This window comes from Lemur catta, chromosome 19 (genome assembly GCF_020740605.2).
Source record: "Lemur catta isolate mLemCat1 chromosome 19, mLemCat1.pri, whole genome shotgun sequence".
Classification (NCBI taxonomy): Eukaryota; Metazoa; Chordata; class Mammalia; order Primates; family Lemuridae; genus Lemur; species Lemur catta.
In genome coordinates, this window is record NC_059146.1 from 25430897 (window position 1) to 25451217 (window position 20321).

The window sequence follows — 20321 nt, forward strand, 5'->3', positions numbered from 1 at the left end:
AATAATAGTACTAGTACTATTTAACTTTTATTAAGGGCTAACGTGTACCCTGTCTAAATGCTTTGCATATATTATCTCATCTGATCCTTGCAACACCCCAGATGGTATGACCTATTATTATTCTTCCCATTTTACAGATGTGGAGACTGAGCCTTATAGAGGTTGCCGCTTGCCTAAGGCCCCCACACCTGCTGTAGGAGGAAGCTTCTGAAGTTAACTATAGCCTTTGAGCAAGTGTGAAAACCTGAACTGTTATCAGAGAACAGGATAGGTGGGGAAGGAATTAGGATTTCAATACTGCCAGGTAGAATGAGGAATCATGGTCATTCACTGTTAATCACTCGAATGTCACCCACTAGGGAATTTGGGGAGGCAGCAGAGTGGGTGTGGTTAGTGCTTGGGGGGCAGGCATGCAAGTCTTAGCTTCCCCAGGTGTGGCCTCAAGGCAAGAGACTTCCTCTGGCCATAAGCCTCAATTTTGCCCATCTGGAGAATAGGCGTAATAGTGGGACCACCTCACCAAGCAGTTATGAGGATTCCAGTGAAATCGGGTATATGCATTTGTCAAAAATCAGCTACTGGCACTTAAGATCTGAGCATTTCATCATATATAAATTTTACCTGAAAAGAAAAAAGAAGAGGCCGGAGGATGGCTGGAGCCCTAGCTTGGGCAATAGAGTGAGACCCTGTCTCAGGGAAAAAAAAAAGTGCACACAAATATTGAACTCTAATTAATAATATGCACGCTGAAGTATTCAGAAGGAAAAATACACTGATGTCTGCAGTTTACTTTGGCATCATCAGAAAAAGGTGAATGGATGGATAGAGAGATAGATAAATGGATAGAAACATGATGTAGGCCAGGTGCAGTGGCTCATGCCTGTAATCCTAGCACTCTGGGAGGCCGAGGTGGGAGGATCGCTCAAGGTCAGGAGTTTGAGACCAGCCTGAGCAAGAGCGAGACCCCCGTCTCTACCAAAAATAGAAGGAAGTTAGCTGGACAACTAAAAATATATAGCAAAAAAGTAGCTGGGCATGGTGGCACATGCCTGTAGTCCCAGCTACTCAGGAGGCTGAGGCAGAAAGATTGCTTGGCCCAGGAGTTTGAGGTTGCTGTGAGCTAGGCTGATGCCACAGCATTCTAGTCCAGGCAACAGAGCGAGATTCTGTCTCAAAAAAAACAAACAAAACAAAAACGAAAAAGAAACATGCTGTAGAAGTATGGTAAAGTAATTTTAGGTGCTACGTAGTGGGTATACATGGGTATTCACTGTAAAACCCTTTCAACTTTTCTGTGTGTTTGAAATTTTTCATAATAAAATATGGGGAAAATATTTGGTGATAGTGTTCATAAGAGCACTAGCACAGTCATTAAATTGAACTATAATTTTTAATGGATGAATTGCAAATTGTGTACGGTTAGATAAAAATCATACGAGGACATTGTTTTGGACTAAGCCCCTGCACTAGGCCCCAACAGACCAGACTAAAAATCAACATGGAGTCACCCATGCTAAAGTTCTACCTGAGAGATAGGAGAGTGAGCTAACAGCCCATCTCCCCAAAAGGCCAGTTTCAATTTTCAATCCACAGGATGTTGAAGTTCCCTCTGCTTTAATCTTTACACAAAGAGTTAATCTGAAGTAGCCTGATGTTAGTTCAGGTTCCTGTCCATCTATAATACCAACTCCCTCTGCTCAACTCATTGGAACACTTATTCTATTTTATGGAATGAAGTGCCACTCGATTCTAGAATTGCAAATAAAGCAAATTAAGATCTTAAAAATTTTGTCTTTTGACAGCACCTAGCAGGGAATGAATTCTACAATCCTAATACAATAACTGCGTGTAATTGAAAAATGTCAGGCTCTGACCTGGAAACATTTATTTTGGAAATTATAAATATCATTAAATAAATAACTCCATCTCATTTGAGGGATGACCTTTTATCATCTACATTTTACATTGGAGAAGCTGAAGTTTTGAGAGGCGACAAAAGACAGAACTCAGGGCTGAGGAGTGCGAAGCTGAAGTTGATTTGCAAATGAACCACCTGAGGATCACCTGCGCTTTCTGGCTACCCTAAGGCCAGGGAACCGCTGTGGCCTAACGGATCCAACCCAAAGCCCAATTCCTTTGCGGGGGGGAGAAAGGACGCTCTCAACGCCCCGCCCCATTCCCTGGGGCCCCGCCCCTGAGTCCACGCAGTGGAATTCGGCCTTCTATGGGTGGCCCCGCCCCGCTCGGTCTCAGCCCCGCCCCTCGCTCGCAGGCCTCCCAACGCACCGCAGCCAATCGGCGTCCGCGGATCGGTCCCCGCCTTCTCAAGCTCCGCCCTCCGTCTTTAATCCTGGCGCCTTCTGCCAAGCAGGCTCACAGCCTCGCGGCGCGCCCCAGGGAGGTCCTATTTCAGGTAGTAACTGCTACCTCTCGGCATCCAGTCCCACCGCCTTCCGTACCCAGGGGACTGGATTCCTGTCCCACCCCTCCATTCCCAGGGCCTGGACACCCCGAGTCACGCCTCCCGGATCCAGGCGTCCTGGACCTGCACCACCAGGACCTCCCGCAAACCTCCGCCACCTGGGCACACTCGACCCCCCCGGAGCCCAGCCTCGCGTCCCAGCTGAGAAACACCTGTATTCCTAACTCCTGGGGCCCCCGGCTCCTAGCTTTCAGGCATCTGGCATAACCGGGAAGAGCAGAGCAGCCGCCGCGCTCCGCCTGGGGAAATTAGACACTCCGGCTTCCAAGAGCCAAGGATCCTCGCGCTGTGAACTCAAAACTCGAAGGGGCCCTTCAAAGTTCCAGCTTCCGGGCGCTGTTACTGGACTCTCGGTCCTAAGGAACGCGGGCGTCCAGCTAAGGAGCCCAAGCGCTCCCAGCTTCCAGGGGCTAAAGAACCCCAGTGCGTCCCAGTATGGTGGCCGATCCTCCTCGTGGGGACTCTAAGGGGTTCGCCGCGATGGAGGCCACCGCGAACGATGGCCAGATGCCGATCCCTATGGGGGACCAAGGCGCGGCAGCCGGCGGCTGCTGCCGTTCTCGGGACAAGGTGCTCGGCTGCCTTCGAGCCAACCTGCTGGTGCTGCTGACGGTGGTGGCGGTGGTGGCCGGCGTGGTGCTGGGGCTGGCGGTGTCGGGGACCGGCGGCGCGCAAGCCCTGGGCCAGGAGCGCCTGAACGCCTTCGCCTTCCCGGGCGAGCTGCTGCTGCGCCTGCTGAAGATGATCATCTTGCCGCTCGTGGTGTGCAGCCTGATCGGCGGCGCCGCCAGCCTGGACCCCAGCGCGCTCGGCCGCCTGGGCGCCTGGGCGCTGCTCTTCTTCCTGGTCACCACTCTGCTGGCCTCGGCGCTCGGGGTAGGCTTGGCGCTGGTTCTGAAGCCCGGCGCCGCCTTCTCCGCCATCAACGCCTCGGTGGGGGCCGCGGGCGCTGCCGAACAGCCCCCCAGCAAGGAAGTGCTCGATTCGTTCTTGGATCTTGTGAGGTGAGAGCCCGCCCGCCCTGGAGGTGGGGAAGGGGGTGCGGGTTAGGGATGGCGGGAGTGGCCACGTGGACAGGACGGGGCTTTGGGTCCCCTAGAGCCCAGACATCGCCTCTAGAGGCTTGGGAAAACATAGCGGGATAGTGGGAACTCCAGCCTCTTGGGAATGTGAGGACGGACTTCTGGGGAAGGGGGTCTCTAAATTTGGGGGCCTGGGTACCTAAGCGTGACCCACGGGCAATAGACAAAGAGGTCTTTTAAAGGGAGAGGGAAGTGTAATGCTTGGGGTTTGGGGATACATGAGGGGTCTGCCCAGGGGAGGAGGACCCTGTGAGGGGAGGGGACCCCAAGGGGAACTTTTTGGGGAGGGAATCTTTGGGTGGCCCAGGGTCCCAAGATGGGGCTTCTGGATATAGCTTTGGGGCTAGGGTCAGAGGGTTTGGGGTCCCAGGGTAAGGAGCCCCTGGGGGACCTGCGGAGATCTGAGTAACCCCTACCAGGCTCTCTTCCTGCCCCTGGGTCCCCACACCACGTGTCACCTGGACATAGCCAGGTTCCTTTCTTGGCCTCCCTTCCCCGCACAGTTCAGCTGGGGCCTGGCCACTTCCCCTTATCACTTCCAAGTCAGCCCCCGCCTTTCCATGTCATCTCCCGCTCTGTCCGGGCTGCCCAGAAGGAGGCCAGTTAGAAAGGGAAGCACATTCTTTTTCTTCTGGCCTCTGCTCCTTGCCCCCCCCCCCCCCCACCAAACCCCACTACCCTCACGCCCCTGTTGAGAAGGGCAGACTGCTGGGTCCACGTGGCCTTGCCTTTAGGGCCTGCTGATTCAGTGTCTCCAGGTTGGGGACTTTCAGGAAGTGGGGAGAAGGAAACGATGCGTCAGGGAACAGGGTTTCCCCAGCCTCAGAGGCATCCGTTCCGGGCTGAGATGAGAGACTGGGGGTGGCTTGGTGTCAGAACTGCAGCGGGTGGGCACCTCCTGGCTGGGAAAGATTAGCTGGGTCCTGGCCCAGCCCTGGCCTGGGTGCGTACGGGCTGCCCTGCAGGCACACGCACGCTAAGGCTGTTTATGAGCACGGCCTTCCCCTGTGTGCCAAAACAGCTGTAACTCACACTTGGCCAGCCACGCAGCCTTATAATCAAGGGACACAGCTGGACACAGGCACACAGAAATACTTCAGCCACAGCCGTAACATCTCACACAAACACGTGGCCATACACCCACTGTCATACACACATACCCACTGTGTCAGTACAGCCACTCCAGAGATGCCACCAGCCACAGCAACACACACATACTTTTCTTTCTATTTTTCTTTTCTTTTTTGTTCACATATAATTATACTCCACCATGAAGTGTGCCGTCCATCCGCTGACACTGTCCCATTCATCTGAACACTAACCCGCACCCCTAGTGGGATACCAACATTTGACAAACTGTACCCAGACCCACAGCAACAGCTGTTCACCCACATCATTGTGAGAGGAAAGATGCAGAGTGGTTGGGACAGAGCCAGCTGCCGGGCTTCAAATCCCAGCTCTGCCACTTCCTAGCTGGGCACATTTCTTCACCCTTCTGGGCCTCAGTTTCCTTTTCTGTAAAATGGGGTAATAGTGCTTCTCCCCAGGGTTGTTGTGAGGATTAAATGAGTTGATTTGTGCAAAGCACTTATTGCAGTGCCTGGCACACAGTAGGTGCTGTAGTTGGGTGAGCTGAATGGACACAGTCACACAAGAGTGGCTCTGTAAACACAGACGGACGGGTATTCATGAGACACACAGCCAACCCTTGTCACCCTCTCTTGGCCTCTTACCACCACCTCCCAACACACCCTCAGACCCACTGGCCAGCCCCCTAGGGGACCAGCCCTTTTCTCAGCCCTTCATGAGGAAGTGGCTGATGCAAGCCGTCCAAGGTATTAAGTTTGCTGCATGGGGTGGAGCTGAGGCCTGGGACGACCTGCCTTGGCCTGATTTGGGAGGCCAGCATTCCTCACTCCCAAGCCACACGTCCCTTGGGTCTAGCACACCAGTCTCCTGGGGCTGGACGAGGCCCGCTCAGACTCCCCACACCCCAGAAAGGTATGCAAGCTGGCTGAGGCATGGGTGGGGGCTGCATTTGGGTACAAATCAGGCTTTGAAGCTTCCTCCTATCCCCCCTAAAGAGGCCAACCCAGTCCCCCAGACAACCTTGCCCTCCCTCTACGGTGTCTAATAACCCCTTGTATGTCTATCTCTGCAGAAATATCTTCCCTTCCAACCTGGTGTCTGCAGCCTTCCGCTCAGTGAGTCCTCAGGGGTGTCCCGAGGGGTGGAGGGTGTACAGGGAGGGAGACAGCCAGTCACAGCCCTTGTCACCTGATTTTGGAACATGTGCCCACGTGTTCCAGGCATTATTGGGGGATTGTAGGGTAGCCTTTGAAACCCATCCTTGCCACCCTCCCTTCAAGAAATAAGAATACAGGTTCCAAGCCTCCTGTGGGTTTTAACTCTAGCTGTGTGACCTTGAGCAAGTGCATTTACCTCTCTGAGCCCCGGTTTTCACCTCTGGAAAATGGGGATATTAATTGTTCTGCCCCTGTAGGGATACCAGCAGGTGAAATGAGATCAGGTTTAAGGGATGCTTAGGGTAGGCTTTCAGTGTTTTTAGCGCCAGGATGTGGAGGAGGGGATTGATGACACTTGACACTGACTCTTCCTGACCCCCTTTGCAGTATGCCACCTCCTACAGAACGTCGCAGACAAATGGAACCACGGTGAAGGTGAGAGCAGGGAAAGGGGGGCTGTACCCCTTGGCCCATTGCTGTCGTTTTCCAGTTTTGTTCCTGCTCCTGTCTTTATCTGGTGTGGAATTTGATTTAAACTCTCTGCAGAGCTCCCCCAGTTTCTGTCTCTTCTGCCTTCTAGATACATCTTCACTTTGTCCCCTCTCTGTTCCTACCCACAGCCCCACCCTGCTCCAGGCTCCTCCCTCCCCCCAGCCCCTCCCATGCTGCCTCCCTCCTGCCCCCTCTCTCAACCAGAGGGGTCTTTCCATAGCACAGATCTGACCCTACCTCTACACTGCCCAGAGCCCTGCCGCGTCCCCCAGTGCCCTCAGGAGGAAGTCCAGGCTCCTTGCCCCCATCCGTGACCAAGGGGTCTCTCTGAGGTCAGACCCCTGCCTGTCTGCCGAGCCTCATCTTGGGACTTTTCTCTGCCCAGTTCATTCGACTCTAGCCACAGTGACTTCCTTCTGCTTCTTGAATGCCCAAGTTTCACTTGCTTCCAGGCTATTCCACATTCTGCTTCCTCTCTCTAAAACCTCCTACTGCCCCTCATTACCTGATTCACCTCTCCTGTTCTCCCAGTCTCAGCTCAGATGCCCCTTCCTCCAGGAAGCTCTCCCTGACTCCCCCCCCCCCGCAAGCTGTCACCTCCTGTTGGTGTCCACACTCTCCTGGGCTCTCCCAATCTGGCCCTGCCCACTCTGGGTCATCCCTGGGGACAGGTGTATTTCCACTGGACTTGGACTGTGTGCCGTGGGAGGAAGGGCCCTGAGGGCTGTCTTGTCTCTGTCTTGTCCCAGTGAGTGTGCAGGTTGACTGAGTGTCCCTCCCACCCCTATGTGTCCCTTGCCCAAAGGTGCCCATCGGGGCTGAGGTGGAAGGCATGAACATCCTGGGCTTGGTGGTGTTTGCCATCATCTTTGGTGTGGCCCTGCGGAAGCTGGGGCCCGACGGGGAGCTGCTCATCCGCTTCTTCAACTCCTTCAATGACGCCACCATGGTGCTGGTCTCCTGGATCATGTGGTAGGTGGTGGGAGAGGGCTGGGGAGGTGCGGTCGGAGGGTCAGCCAGAGACAGCCTGGGTATGTCTGTGTGGGGTGGCGGGAACCCTCCATCCATTCTCTGGAGCCAGATGGCCTCCATTTAAATCCAGCATTGACCATTCCCTGGCTGTGTGACTCTGGGCAAGTGACTTACCATCTCTGTGCCTCAGTTTCCTCATCTATAAAATGGGGACACTGCTGTATTCTGTGAGTGCTAAGACTGATGCGGGCACCTTCTTGATCTTACTGGAAGGTGACAAGACAATCAAGCTGTGGTCACTGCCTGGCTAATGTGCTTCAATTTCAGAGATTTAAATGTAACCAAATGTTCACCTTTAATTGATCTAAAACAGTGCCTGCTTCATAGGGTTATGATGAAGATTAAATGAGCGACTAAGGGACAGTTAAGGCACTTAGAAAGTGCTTAAGTGCCTGGTGCCTAGTGAGCATTCACATAATGTTAACTATGATTATTAGCATTGTGAGTTTTGTTTAATGACTCTAGTTAATGAGAAAACATTGTACAGAGGCTTCTGGCTTCCCCTCCTCCAGCCTCATCTCCATGGTCTCGCCCTGACTCTCAGGACCTACCCTGGATCTAGAGGGTCAGAAGAGTCAGGAGAGGGGCCGGGGTTGCTGTTGTTTAACAAACGGCCCAGGTTCCAGTGCAACTAACATCTAGGAATCTGCTCTGCCTGGTGAGTGCTCACAGAGTGAAAGCACTTTGCAGGAGAGGCCCTCTTGTGCCTCAGTTTCCCCCACCTGGAAAACGGGGTTAACAACACCAACCTCGAAGAGTGATAGTTAGGCACAAATGAGTTTAATATGTGTAGAGGTCTTGGGGACAGTGCTTGGCTTATAGCATGTCTACAGTAGTAAATAATAGTTGCTAGGCCGGGCGCGGTGGCTCACGCCTGTAATCCTAGCTCTGGGAGGCCGAGGCGGGTGGATCGCTCGAGGTCAGGAGTTCGAGACCAGCCTGAGCAAGAGTGAGACCCCGTCTCTACCAAAAATAGAAAGAAATTATCTGGCCAACTAAAAATATATATACAAAAAAATTAGCCGGGCATGGTGGCTCATGCCTGTAGTCCCAGCTACTCGGGAGGCTGAGGCAGTAGGATCGCTTAAGCCCAGGAGTCTGAGGTTGCTGTGAGCTAGGCTGATGCCACGGCACTCACTCTAGCCCGGGCAACAAAGTGAGACTCTGTCTCAAAAGAAAAAAAAAAATAATAGTTGCTAACATTTGTTGAGTGCTTTGCTTGTGTAACTTCTGGGCACATCCTGCTTGCCTGAACTTGGGCATCTGGCCACACCTGGCAGCACAGGTGGCTGAGAAATGGTGCCTTTCTTTTGTGACTAATGAAAAGGGTTTGGGAGACAACAGCAATCAGGCAGTCAGGGAGGCCTCCTGACAGGGAGGCACGGGCACCCCTGGGCTCGTCACTGCAGGAGAGGGTGATAATCCACCTGGAGTTTATAGATCACTTATTGTGTACAAAAAGCTTTCAGCTCATTTCAGCTGGCATGACATCTCATCCTCCAAACATTCCTGTGAGGTTAGCAGCGTTATTGTCCCTGCTTTATAGACCAAGTAGATGATGTTTAATCTGAATGACTCAGGAGCTCCCTCGTGGGGTTGCTGGGAGGATTCGGTCACAATCAAGGGCTTAGCACGTGGAAAATGCTTCCCACCTGGGAGTTGTTATTAAGACCTGAGCCACCGCCTTTTCACTTTTCATGATGTGCTGAGAGTGTTAGTTCCAATTGAATTAGCTGCTGTAACAAACAAACCCAGAAAATGTAAATGACTCATATGTGATGGATGCTTCTTTTTCACTCATGTGTAAAGTCCCAATCTGGTGACTGTGTTCCGCATCCTGGCGGAAGTACTGAGGGTTCCTGTATCTCCTGCCTTCAAGGGGAAACAGCCTAGGGCCGGCCCGGGGGCTTCACAGGCTGGGACTGGGAGAGGTGCCCACACTGAAGCACTCATCGCTGGGGCTCCTTCTGACCGCAGGGAGGCTGGCAGATGTGGTCAGGGTTGGGGGACACCGTGCCTGGCCTCTGAGCATGTGGTCAGAGGCAGCAGACTGTCTTCTGTGTGATTAGGTATGCCCCCGTGGGCATCATGTTCCTGGTGGCCGGCAAGATCGTGGAGATGGATGACGTGGGGTTGCTCTTCGCCAGCCTGGGCAAGTACATCCTGTGCTGCCTGCTGGGCCACGCCATCCACGGGCTCCTGGTGCTGCCCCTCATCTACTTCATCTTCACCCGCAAAAACCCCTACCGCTTCCTGTGGGGCATCGTGACACCACTGGCCACCGCCTTTGGGACCTCCTCCAGGTGCGGCCTTGGGACAGACCAGGGCAGGATTTTTAAGCTAAGGGGCATGGAGTGGGCATCAGGTGTCTGAAGACCCCTGAAATTTTGTGTCTGGGGACATTAGATCTGGGTACAAGGGTCATACTTTCATGAGTGTCTCATAAGGTCCTGGATTCCAAACCCCCCCCTAAAAAAAAAATTAGGAAACCACTGCCTTAGAGATTTCTTCCCTCTTTACAATGCTCTCCCAGTACCCCCCATCACCTCCTTCCCGCCAAGGCCTGGCCCTGCGGGGATCCAACCTCAGAGCCCCTTCCACCGGCTCTCCGGGGTGTTTCATCCCTCGCCACCGGCCCTGCCCCCTGAGAACCGGACCCTCCACGAGCACAGTAATTCTTAGCCTATCATTAGTGGATATGGCGAAGGGGTGTGGGGGCCAGTGAGCACTCGGACACGGTAGAATTTAGGTGTGAATTTTTGTGGGTATTTTGAGGGGTAGCAGTCTGCACTCTGCAGGGGTTCTGGGATTCATAGATTTTGGAATCCTGGCACTTTGCGAGAGATCCCTCGCGCTGCCTGGCTGTGGGACCAGAAAGGGCATAGAGGGGCCAGAGCTGTGGACGGAGCCAGGACCCCGTGGGAGGGGGGGGGGGTGGGGGGATGAGGGGGGAGGGGCGGGGTCTGGCTGGAGGGGCGGGGCTAGACCAGGATGCCCTGGGGTGGGCGGGGCCTCGGCTGGGCGGGTTCTGAGCACGTGGGCGGGGCCCAGGCCGGGACCTGCGGGAAGAGCTGGCTGAGATCCGGGTCCTTGCAGCTCCGCCACGCTGCCGCTGATGATGAAGTGCGTGGAGGAGAATAACGGCGTGGCCAAGCACATCAGCCGCTTCATCCTGCCCATCGGCGCCACCGTAAACATGGACGGCGCGGCGCTGTTCCAGTGTGTGGCCGCGGTGTTCATTGCCCAGCTCAACCGGCAGCCCCTGGACTTCGTGAAGATTATCACCATCCTGTGAGTGCCAGGTGGCTGTGGGCGGGACGCCCGGGCCCCGCCGGCCCCCGTCTGTTCTCACTTCGGTGTTGTGGATCTGACCTCCCCCCTCCTCCTCCTCCTCCAGGGTCACTGCCACGGCATCCAGCGTGGGGGCAGCGGGCATCCCCGCCGGAGGTGTCCTCACCCTGGCCATCATCCTTGAAGCAGTCAGCCTCCCTGTGGTGGATATCTCCCTGATCTTGGCAGTGGACTGGCTAGTGTGAGTGTGGGCGTGGGGCTTCGGGGGGCCCCGGGGTTCCCCTGGGAAAGGGGTTAATTGACAGTCGCTGAGAGCCTCTGGGCAGGAGAGGAAGGAAGGAGTTCTAGGGGAAAGGCGGTGGGACCTTGGGTGTTCCAGAGGTCAAAGGATGGCATCTTTGGGGTTCTAACAGGAACCCCAGGAAGGTAGTAGATCTGAGTGGTTAATAGAGCCAACTCTTAGGCCAGTCTGCTTGGGTTCAAATCCCAGCACCACCACTTGTTAGCTGTTATGACCTTGGGAAGTACTCAATCTCCCTGCATCTCAGTTTCTCCATCTGTAAAGTGGGAGAATAGTCTCCATTTAAGGATTATGGCCGGGCGCGGTAGTTTATGTCTGTAATCCCAGCACTTTGGGAGGCCGAGACAGGAGGATCTCTTGAGGCCAGGAGTTTGATATCAACCTGGGTAACATAGCGAGACAACGTCTCCACAAAAAATTTTAAACAATTAGCTGGGTGTGGTGGCACTTGCCTGTAGTCCCAGCTACTTGGGAGGATGAGGCAGAAAGATCACTTGAGCTCAGGAGTTTGAGGCTGCAGTGAGCTATAATGATGCCACTGCACTCTAGCCTGGGCAACAGAGGCTAGAGTGCAAAAAAGGAATAGATGACTAATACAATATACACAACTCCCTTAGAACAGCCCCATAAGTAGTAAATGCTACATAATAGCAAACAATTATGTAAGCTATTAAGAGTATAAAGATAAGGAAGGAGTTTGGCTTCAAAAGTTAAATATAAGTTACCATATGTTTCCACAATACCACTCCTAGGTTCACCCAAGAGAATTGAAAACATAGGTTCACCCAAAAACTTGTACATGAATGCTCATAGCAGCATTATTCACAATAGCAAATGGGTAGAACAACCCAAAAGCCTATCAACTGATGAGTGATAAAATGTCATATTGCCATACAGTGGAGTATTATCCAGCAATAAAAGCAAATGAAGCACTGATGTGAACATACACGCTACGACATGGATACCCCTTGAAAACGTTCTGCTAAGTGAGGGAAGCCAGTCACCAAGGACCACATATCCTATGACTCCATTTACATGAAATGTCCAGAATAGGCAAATCCATCAAGATAGAAAATAGGCCAGGCATGGTGGCTCACGCCTGTAATCCTAGCACTCTGGGAGGCCAAGGTGGGAGGATTGCTTGAGCTCAGGAGTTCGAGACCAGCCTGAGCAAGAGCGAGACCCCGTCTCTACTATAAATAGAAAGAAATTAGCTAGACAATTAAAAATAGAAAAAATTAGCCGGGCATGGTGGCGCGTGCCTGTAGTCCCAGCTACCCAGGAGGCTGAGGCAGAAGAATCGCTTGAGCCCAGGAGTTTGAGGTTGCTGTGAGCTAGGCTGACACCACAGCACTCTAGCCTGGGCAACAGAGTGAGACTGTCTCAAAAAAAAAAAAAAAAAAAGAACTGTGGGTAGGGAGGAATTGGGGATGACTGCTTAATGGGTACAGGGGTTTCTTTTGGGGGTGATGAAAATATTCTGAAATTAAATAGTGGTGATGGTTACACAACTCTAAATACATTAAAAACCACTCAATTGTATACTTCAAGGGTGAATTTTATGGTATGTGAATTATACCTTCATTTTTTTTTTTCAATTAATTTTTTTCTGAGATAGGGTCTCTGCCCTCCACTGCTGGAGGGCAGTGGCATCATCATAGCTCACTGCGGCCTCCAACTCCTGGGCTCCAGTGATCCTCCCGTCTCAGCCTCCCAAAGTGCTGGGACTATAGGCATAAGCCACTGCACCCAGACTCTGTCTTAATTTTGTAAATGGCACATACACACAAAGAAATATAAAGAGGAAGGAAAAGGAGATCTTTAGCATTTTAGGGAGGAGAAAGGGCGGAGGGAGAACTTCAATATTGTATGAGGGAAGGGGGTGGGGAGGGGGTCTTTGGGGGCCCTAGTTGAAGGGAGGGTGAAGGAAGAATCTAGTGTATTGTATTTGGGGTCCAGAGAGGATGGAGGGGGGAAATCTTTGGGGTTGGAGGCAGAGAAAATGTGAAGGGACACATGGGGATTCCTGGGGAAAAGGGAGGTGGGGCCTTCTGCGGTTGTAGATGAGAGGCCTGTGAGGTTCTACAAAGGGATATTTGGGATCCTGGGAGGAGGAAGGGATGAGCTTTTGGGTCTGGGAGGAGTAGGATAGGGTTCCATGAAAGAGCATGGCATGAGGGAGCTTTAAGATTGCAGGGGGGAGAAGCACGGGCTTAGACCTTGGCCCTTTCCTCCTCTCCCCTCCCATTCACTTCCCTGTCATTTCTACCCCTTTAGGGACCGGTCCTGCACTGTCCTCAATGTGGAAGGTGACGCTTTGGGAGCAGGACTCCTCCAAAGTTATGTGGATCGTACGGAGTCTAGGAGCCCGGTGCCCGAGTTGGTCCCGGTGAAGAGTGAGTTGCCCCTGAGTCCGCTGCCGGTCCCCACTGAGGAAGGGAACCCCCTCCTCACACACTATCAGCCTATTGGGGATGCTGCTGCCTCCGAAAAGGAATCAGTCATGTGAACCCCGGGAGGGACCTTCCCTGCCCTGATGGAGCGACATCATGAGGAATGGCTAACTGGACAGACTAGGGCTCTGGGGGCTGCTACACACTCCGGACAGCCAGAGGCCCCAGTCCCCTCCCGGCCTCGATGCCGGGGGGTACATGTGTTTGTATGTGTGTGTCTCCCCAAACCGCTCCAGTTCTTAGCTTGTGTCCTTGACTCAAGGCTAGGAAACAGCAAGATGAAGAAATAACATCCACCACCCCCCAGCCCCAGGACTGCCTGGTCTTCCCTGTCCCAGGGCACAGTTCATGGCCTGCCATGTGCATTTCTACCCCTGTTGAGCAGATGGATGCTCCAGCGTGATGCTGGGTATTTTGGTGGCTGTAGCTGTGATGGGGGTGTGTGTGTGTTTTCTGTGACCACCTGGTCTCTCCATGGTACGGCCTACCCTGTCCCCAGGCCCTCTCTTCCCTGACAGTAACAAATACTCCAAGAATTCTCCGAGGAGGCCGAGGACAACGCTGCAGTCACTCCAGGGGAATTTTTCTAGCAATAAAATTAAGTGTCAAGTATTTCATCAGGTATTTTTAAGAATTTAACTAAAAGCACTAACCGTGAGAATGATAGTATCTGTTCATCAAGAACCACCACTGGAAACCACACTGAGACACCACCATACACTATTAGAGTGACTAATAACAAACAGAAACAATACCAAGCATTGGTGAGGACGAGGAGCCACCGGACTCTCTACAGTGCAGGTGGGAACGCAAAATGGTCCCATTGCTTTAGAAAACAACCGGACAGTTTCGTTTTTTCTTTTTTTCCTTTTTTTTTTTTTTAATTTCAGCTTATTATGGGGGTATAAAAGTTCAGGTTATATATATTGCCCATGCCCCCTCATCCCCCCCCACCCCGGACAGTTTCTTATAAAGTTAAAATATACACTTACTATGCCCTTTAGGAGTCAGACTCCTGGAATTTACCCAAGAGAAATGAAAACTTTTGTTCAGGTAAAAACCTGCACACACGTTTATAAGTGCTGTATTCATTGTTGCCAAACTTTAGGAACAAATCAATGGGATAAATTGGTAACTTCATACCATGGAAGATGATTCAGCACTAAATAGAAACAGTACTGATTTATCCTACAACGTGGATGGATCTCTCAGATAATTTGTTGAAAGAAACCAGAAACAGTACATGATATATGGGTACATTTGTAGGAAGATCTAGAACATGCTAAACTGGTCTGTGGTGAGAGAAATCAGAGCAATGGTGACATGAGAATGCACATTGACTGGGCACAAGCAGTCTTCTGTGATAAAGCAAATATCTTTGTGTGGGCGATGGTTACATTTGGAATTTTTTTTTTTTTGAGACATGGTCTCGTACCATTGTGCGGGCTGGAGTGCAGTGGTGTCATAGCTCACAGCAACCGCAAACTCCTGGGTTCAAGTGATCCTCCTGCCTCAGCCTCCCAGTAGCTGTGATTATAGGTACACCACCACAACCAGCTAATTTTTCTATTTTTGTAGAGATGGGGTCTCACTCTTGCTCAGGCTGGTCTCAAACTCCTGTCCTCAAGGGATCTTGGCTTCCCAGAGTGCTAGGATTACAGGTGTGACATTTTTTTTTCAGACATTAAAAATAATTTTTAAAATTTATTAAATTATGTTCACACATAGTCTAAAAAAAGCATTTCAAAATCCACTGTGCCTTATTTTAACATGCAATTGGTAAAACAATTCTAAAATTCAACATGTTTCTGTTACTAATATAAGGCAGAATAACATTCCTCTGAACACCTACCTCATGCATCACAACAATGTTAAAAGTCAACCACAAAGAGACTCTACACTTAAGATTTTCCTGTGTCTTACATTTCAGTCTCTTTCGTATTCCATTAGAAAGTATGCAAATTATGTCTGCATTTGGAAAGATTAATGAACTTGTGCACTTAATATTTTTAGGCAGATGTGGGCAAATGCAGAATTGTGTGTATTTTTGCCTATGTATATTCCAGTTAAGATTTTTGTACAACTCTTGGTATTCTAGAAATTTATTCTCCATTGTAATCACCTGGATAAGATTGCAGGTGTCCCTTTATATCTGAACCCTCACTATCCACATTGTCCCAATAATGACTTATTCTTTTTTTGAGACCCCAGATTTGCTATTTGAATAAAAAAACGTGCTGTGCAAGTGTTTTAAGTCCTGTGTGCGTACAGAGTATGGACTATGCTGCCATTATATCTCAGCTGTCCTAACAGGATCTTGTGTGTTACTGAAGTGTGTTAGACATTGTTGAAATTTTCTTCTCCTTCTGAAGAGGTCCCCATGTTAATTTCTGCCAGGTGCCTGGAGGCACCACCAGCCTGGGTCCAATTGCAGATGGTAGCTTGAGTATCTCCAGTATCTTTTTTTGGTCTAGTTACATCCCAAGGCTCATTGCAGTGTGAAAGGGAAATATAATTCATATCTGATTCTATGCAGAATAGTTGGGTATTGCACACAAACATGGTCACTAATTAGTTTAAGTGTTGAATAATTAGGTAATTGGTGTTTTAAGTGCTTGCTATTATGTCATATTCCTTCGTGGGTTGTTTATATGGGTGTTTAAGAATGTTTAATGATATTTTGGGAAATTGGTTGGGATTTTTGGATGGAGCTGGAAGTGCATTATTTTCCCTATTTTAAATAGTGGCTTATCAAAACAAATTTTTTTCCATTTAACACTTTTAAAAAATGGATTAGGTGTAGATTCTGAGGGATGCCTCTTTATAGAGATATATACACATTGCATATATGATCTATGTGTACAATATGTTTACATACAAAAATATGTAACTGAAACAAGCTTTGCCAAATGGTACTTACTCTTTTCTATTCCATTTTTGTTATATATATATATATATTTTTTTTTTTTTTTTTTTTTTTTGAGACAGAGTCTTGCTCTGTCCCCCAGGCTAGAGTGCAGTGGCCGGATCATAGCTCACAGCAACCTCAAACTCCTGAGCTCAAGCGATCCTCTTGACTTAGCCTCCCAAGTAGCTGGGACTACAGGTGTGTGCCACCACGCCCAGCTAATTTAAAATACTTTTTGGAGAGACAAGTTCTCACTATGTTGCCCAGGCTGGTCTCAAACTCCTGGGTTCAAGTGATCCTCCCACCTTGGCCTCCCAAAGTGCTAGGATTACAGATGCGAACAGCTGGCTCTCTAGTCCTTTTTTTTTTGAGACACAGTCTCGCTCTGTTGCCCAGGCTAGAGTGCCGTGGCGTCAGCCTAGCTCACAGCAACCTCAAACCCCTGGGCTCAAGCGATCCATGTGCCACCATGCCCGGCTAATTTTTTCTATATATATTTTTAGTTTTCCATATAATTTCTTTCTATTTTTAGTAGAGATGGGGTCTCGCTCTTGCTGAGGCTGGTCTTGAACTCCTGAGCTCAAATGATCCACCCACGTTGGCCTCCCAGAGTGCTAGGATTACAAGTGTGAGCCACTGCGCCTGGCCTTCTCTAGTCCATTTTTAAAATTTGTTAGGCACACATCACTATTTTTGCTTAAAATGCTGATTTAGGCCATGTAGAAAAACTAGAATCATCTAGAACCTTCTCAGTTTGGAAAGAAGCTTAAGTAGCCTCCAGATCTGTCCCTTAAGCTCTGTTAATATTCGGTCAATACTTACTGAATGATTATTCTTATTGTTATGAAGATTTTGCACATATATATTTATTTTTCTAAACAGCCCTCTGAGGTGGTTCCAATTATATTGTTCTCCATTTGAAAGAGGAGGAAAGAAGGCACAGAGAAGGAGGTTCCTATCCTAGGGTCACCCAGCCAGGAAGTAGCAGAGCTGGGATTTAGATTCCTCCAGCCCACACCTAAACACCATGTTACCCTGCTTCTCGAGAAATAATTATAAATAAAACACCTGCCCTTTATAGAGCAATGTCTATGTGCCTGAGTCTGTGCTAGTAGCTTTCCATGCAGGATCCCTCTGAATTGTTACAGCAACTCTGTGAAGTGGGCACTATAATTGTTCCCATTTTACAGTCTGGGAAACTGAGGCTTGCTGAAAAGCTTTTCCAAGGCCACAGCAGAGCAGAGATGCAGACTCAGTGCAGGGACTGTCTAGCCCATGTTCTTACCTGCCACCATGCCCACCTGTGCCCTTCATCGCACCTTGGGAGTTACAGAATATTCCAATGTTAGGGCTGGAAGACAATTTTAAATCAATGTCAAACTTTTAAAACCAGTGAACAGTCTTGGAATGAGGTCTGTGCAAGTCCCAGGTGAAAGATGAAAATGGCAGCTTTGATTGAAAGGGGTGGGGTGTGCCTCCCCCAGCCCCCCGCTTCTCCAAATACTGGGACTCAGAATCAGGAGCCCATCGATGTGGTCCCCTGCACTTTGCAGGCAGGGAAAGCCACACAGCCTGGCCTGTGGTGACACACACTGAGGGGAGAACCACGGTCTCTGGAGAGCCTGGGGACTTCTGGCTCCCCCAGGGTTGGCTGCGGCCTGGTGTTGGGGGGCCCAGGGGCTGCCGAGGGGTGCAGGAGCTAGGGCTGGTACAAGGGGCCGGCCCCAGGCAGGTATAGCACAGGCCAATTCCCTCCCCTCCCCTGCTATGCCCTCCTTTTGCTCTTTACGCTCCCCATTCAAGCTATTGGCAATCTTATTTTCTCTGTCCTCAAAAGAAACCCCAAATCTTGCCCCTTCCACTACTCCCACGCTGGGTACCACCCTGGTCTGGTTGCCAGCACCTCCCACCCGAGCTTCCAGCTTCCCACCGACTCCCTCTCTCAGCCCTCGCCTCTTCCGTCTGTTCCTCACATGGCCGCTAGAGGGCAGCGCTCCCCACTGACGGCAGCTCAAGTCCCTCTGTTCCTGCCTCACGCAAGGAAAAAGCTGAAGTGCTCACCATGCCCCACAAGGCCCCTGCAGGATCCCTCTCGCTCACTGACGTCGCCTCTTCCCACTCTCCCCCTCGCCCACTCACTCCAGCCACACTGGCCTCTTGGCTATTCCTTGAACATACCAGGCCTGCCCCTGCCTCAGGGCCTTTGCACTGGCTCTTCCTCTGCCTGGACACGCTTCCCGGGATCTCCATCTTCCATACCTCCTCGTCTTTGCTCACATGTCCCCCCAGTGAGGCCTTTTCTGACCACCTTATTTAATCCTACAACCCCCTTCCCCTGTTCCCCACTCGCACCCACTCACTCAATCCTTACCCTATCCTACATTTTTTTTTTTTTTTAAAGAGATAGTGGCTTGCTCTGTCACCCAGGCTGGAGTGCAGTAGCACAATCATAGCTCACTGCAGCCTCCAACACCTGGGCTCAAGTGATCCTCCCACCTCAGCCACCCGAGTATGTGGGACTATAAATAGGCAGGCACTACCATACCTGGCAATTGACAAAAAAATTTTTTTTTTTTTGGAGATAGGGTTTTGCTATGGTGCCCAGGCTGGTCTCCAATTCCTGGCCTCAAGTGATCCTCCTGCCTCAGCCTCCCAAAGTGCTGGGATTACAGGTGTGAGCCACCTCGCCCAGCCTGTTCTACTTTAATAGCCATTATCAACTCCTAACATACTTCCATACACATATAACGCCGCTTGTTTATTACGTTTGTTGTTTACTGCCTGTCCTCACTGGGAAGTGCACCCCTGGGGGAGCTCTCTCTGTCTTGTCTACTGCTTTATGCTCCGAGCCCAGCACAGGGCCTGCCACACATGCAGAGCAGGGTTCAGTGACTACTCACGGGATGGATGAATGGGTTGGGCTCCAGCCACAGAGCTGCCTGGCTGTGAGAGGCTGGTTCAGTCCTGCTATGTGACCTTGGATGAGCACTGCGGGGCCTCACCGACTGGTGACAATGGCTCTGTTATGCCTTGCCCAAAGCCTGCTGATGAAGGTTACATAAGAGCAGAAGAAACACACCTGGATGGCCACTCCCTGGGGGGACCCAGCTCCTGGCTCCCTCTCTCTGTCTCTATTCCCCCATCCACCCCTCTTGCCTCTTCTTGGGAGCCTGGCTTGGGAGGGAGGGCCCTGGCTGATCCTGCATTGGGCTTGGACCCGGGTTCTAGGCTTGGAGTGGCAGTATCGGGGCGGGGGAGGCAGGGGACAGGCAGAGGGTGAAGGTTTGGCTTTGTCTCTCCCAGCGACAGGCCAATGTTTCTAGGCCTGTTGGACTCCCTCCCCATCTCCTTTTTTTGAGGTCAGCCTATTGACGTTATTACACACAATAAATTGCAGCCATTAAAGTCGCCAATTGGATGAATTTTGACAGATGCGTACGCCGTAAATAAACACCCCCACAATCAAGAGACGTGATATTCCCATCACCCCCAAATTTCCTTGTGCCTCTTTGCAGTCTGCCCCTGCCTCTACCCCCAGGCCTAGGCAACCACTGATCTGTTTCTGGTCACCATGAATTAGTTTGTTCTCTTCTAGAATATTACATCGGTGGAATCACAGACCAAGTAACTTTTTGCATCCGGCTGCTTTTACGTAACATAATACCTTGGGGATTTATTCACATTTTTGCACGTATCAGTGGTTTACTCCTTTTTTTCCTTTAACCACTGAGGAGTGTTCCATTGTGTGGATGTACCAGTTTGTTTATCTACTCAGTTGTTGACGGGGTGGTTTCCAGGTTGGAGCTATTGTGCATAAAGGTGCATTTGTGGACAGGTCTTAATGCACCACTCGCTTTTCAGGGCAAATATTTTGTAACATCCAGGGGTGACACGCAAAATATTTACTGCTTGGCAAAGGCAGTGGCCCATCAGACAACATCCGGGACAGGGATGTCCCTTCCCTCCCACTGTGCCAAGTGTTAACCCCTTGGCTGCTGGGTCAGAGGGAGGCCCAGGGGCTCCCCGGGAGTAGA

General features: G+C 50.9%; 1 protein-coding gene across 2 annotated transcripts; it reads left to right on the forward strand.

Annotated features, from left to right (window-relative positions):
- The first annotated feature begins 2363 nt into the window (after positions 1 to 2363).
- SLC1A5 (solute carrier family 1 member 5) lies at positions 2364 to 13991 on the forward strand. 2 transcript variants are annotated; one of them, XM_045531338.1, is made up of 8 exons: positions 2364 to 3486; positions 5726 to 5768; positions 6198 to 6245; positions 7108 to 7274; positions 9404 to 9637; positions 10431 to 10625; positions 10732 to 10866; positions 13204 to 13991. In XM_045531338.1, the coding sequence occupies exons 1-8, from the start codon at positions 2918 to 2920 to the stop codon at positions 13433 to 13435; spliced, it is 1623 nt and encodes a 540-aa protein (XP_045387294.1). In that variant the 5' UTR covers positions 2364 to 2917; the 3' UTR covers positions 13436 to 13991. The 2 variants fall into 2 exon arrangements, with proteins under 2 accessions (XP_045387294.1, XP_045387295.1); XM_045531339.1 differs by lacking the exon at positions 2364 to 3486 and adding an exon at positions 5128 to 5565.
- Positions 13992 to 20321: the final 6330 nt, after the last annotated feature.

What these genes read in the sequence shown, in the direction of transcription:
- SLC1A5 (XM_045531338.1), top strand. Translation starts at nt 2,918, where the DNA reads ATGGTGGCCGATCCTCCTCGTGGGGACTCTAAGGGGTTCGCCGCGATG. An exon ending in CAAATGGAACCACGGTGAAG is followed by an intron (nt 6,246 to 7,107) that starts GTGAGAGCAGGG and finishes CCTTGCCCAAAG; the next exon opens with GTGCCCATCGGGGCTGAGGT. An exon ending in GTGAAGATTATCACCATCCT is followed by an intron (nt 10,626 to 10,731) that starts GTGAGTGCCAGG and finishes CTCCTCCTCCAG; the next exon opens with GGTCACTGCCACGGCATCCA.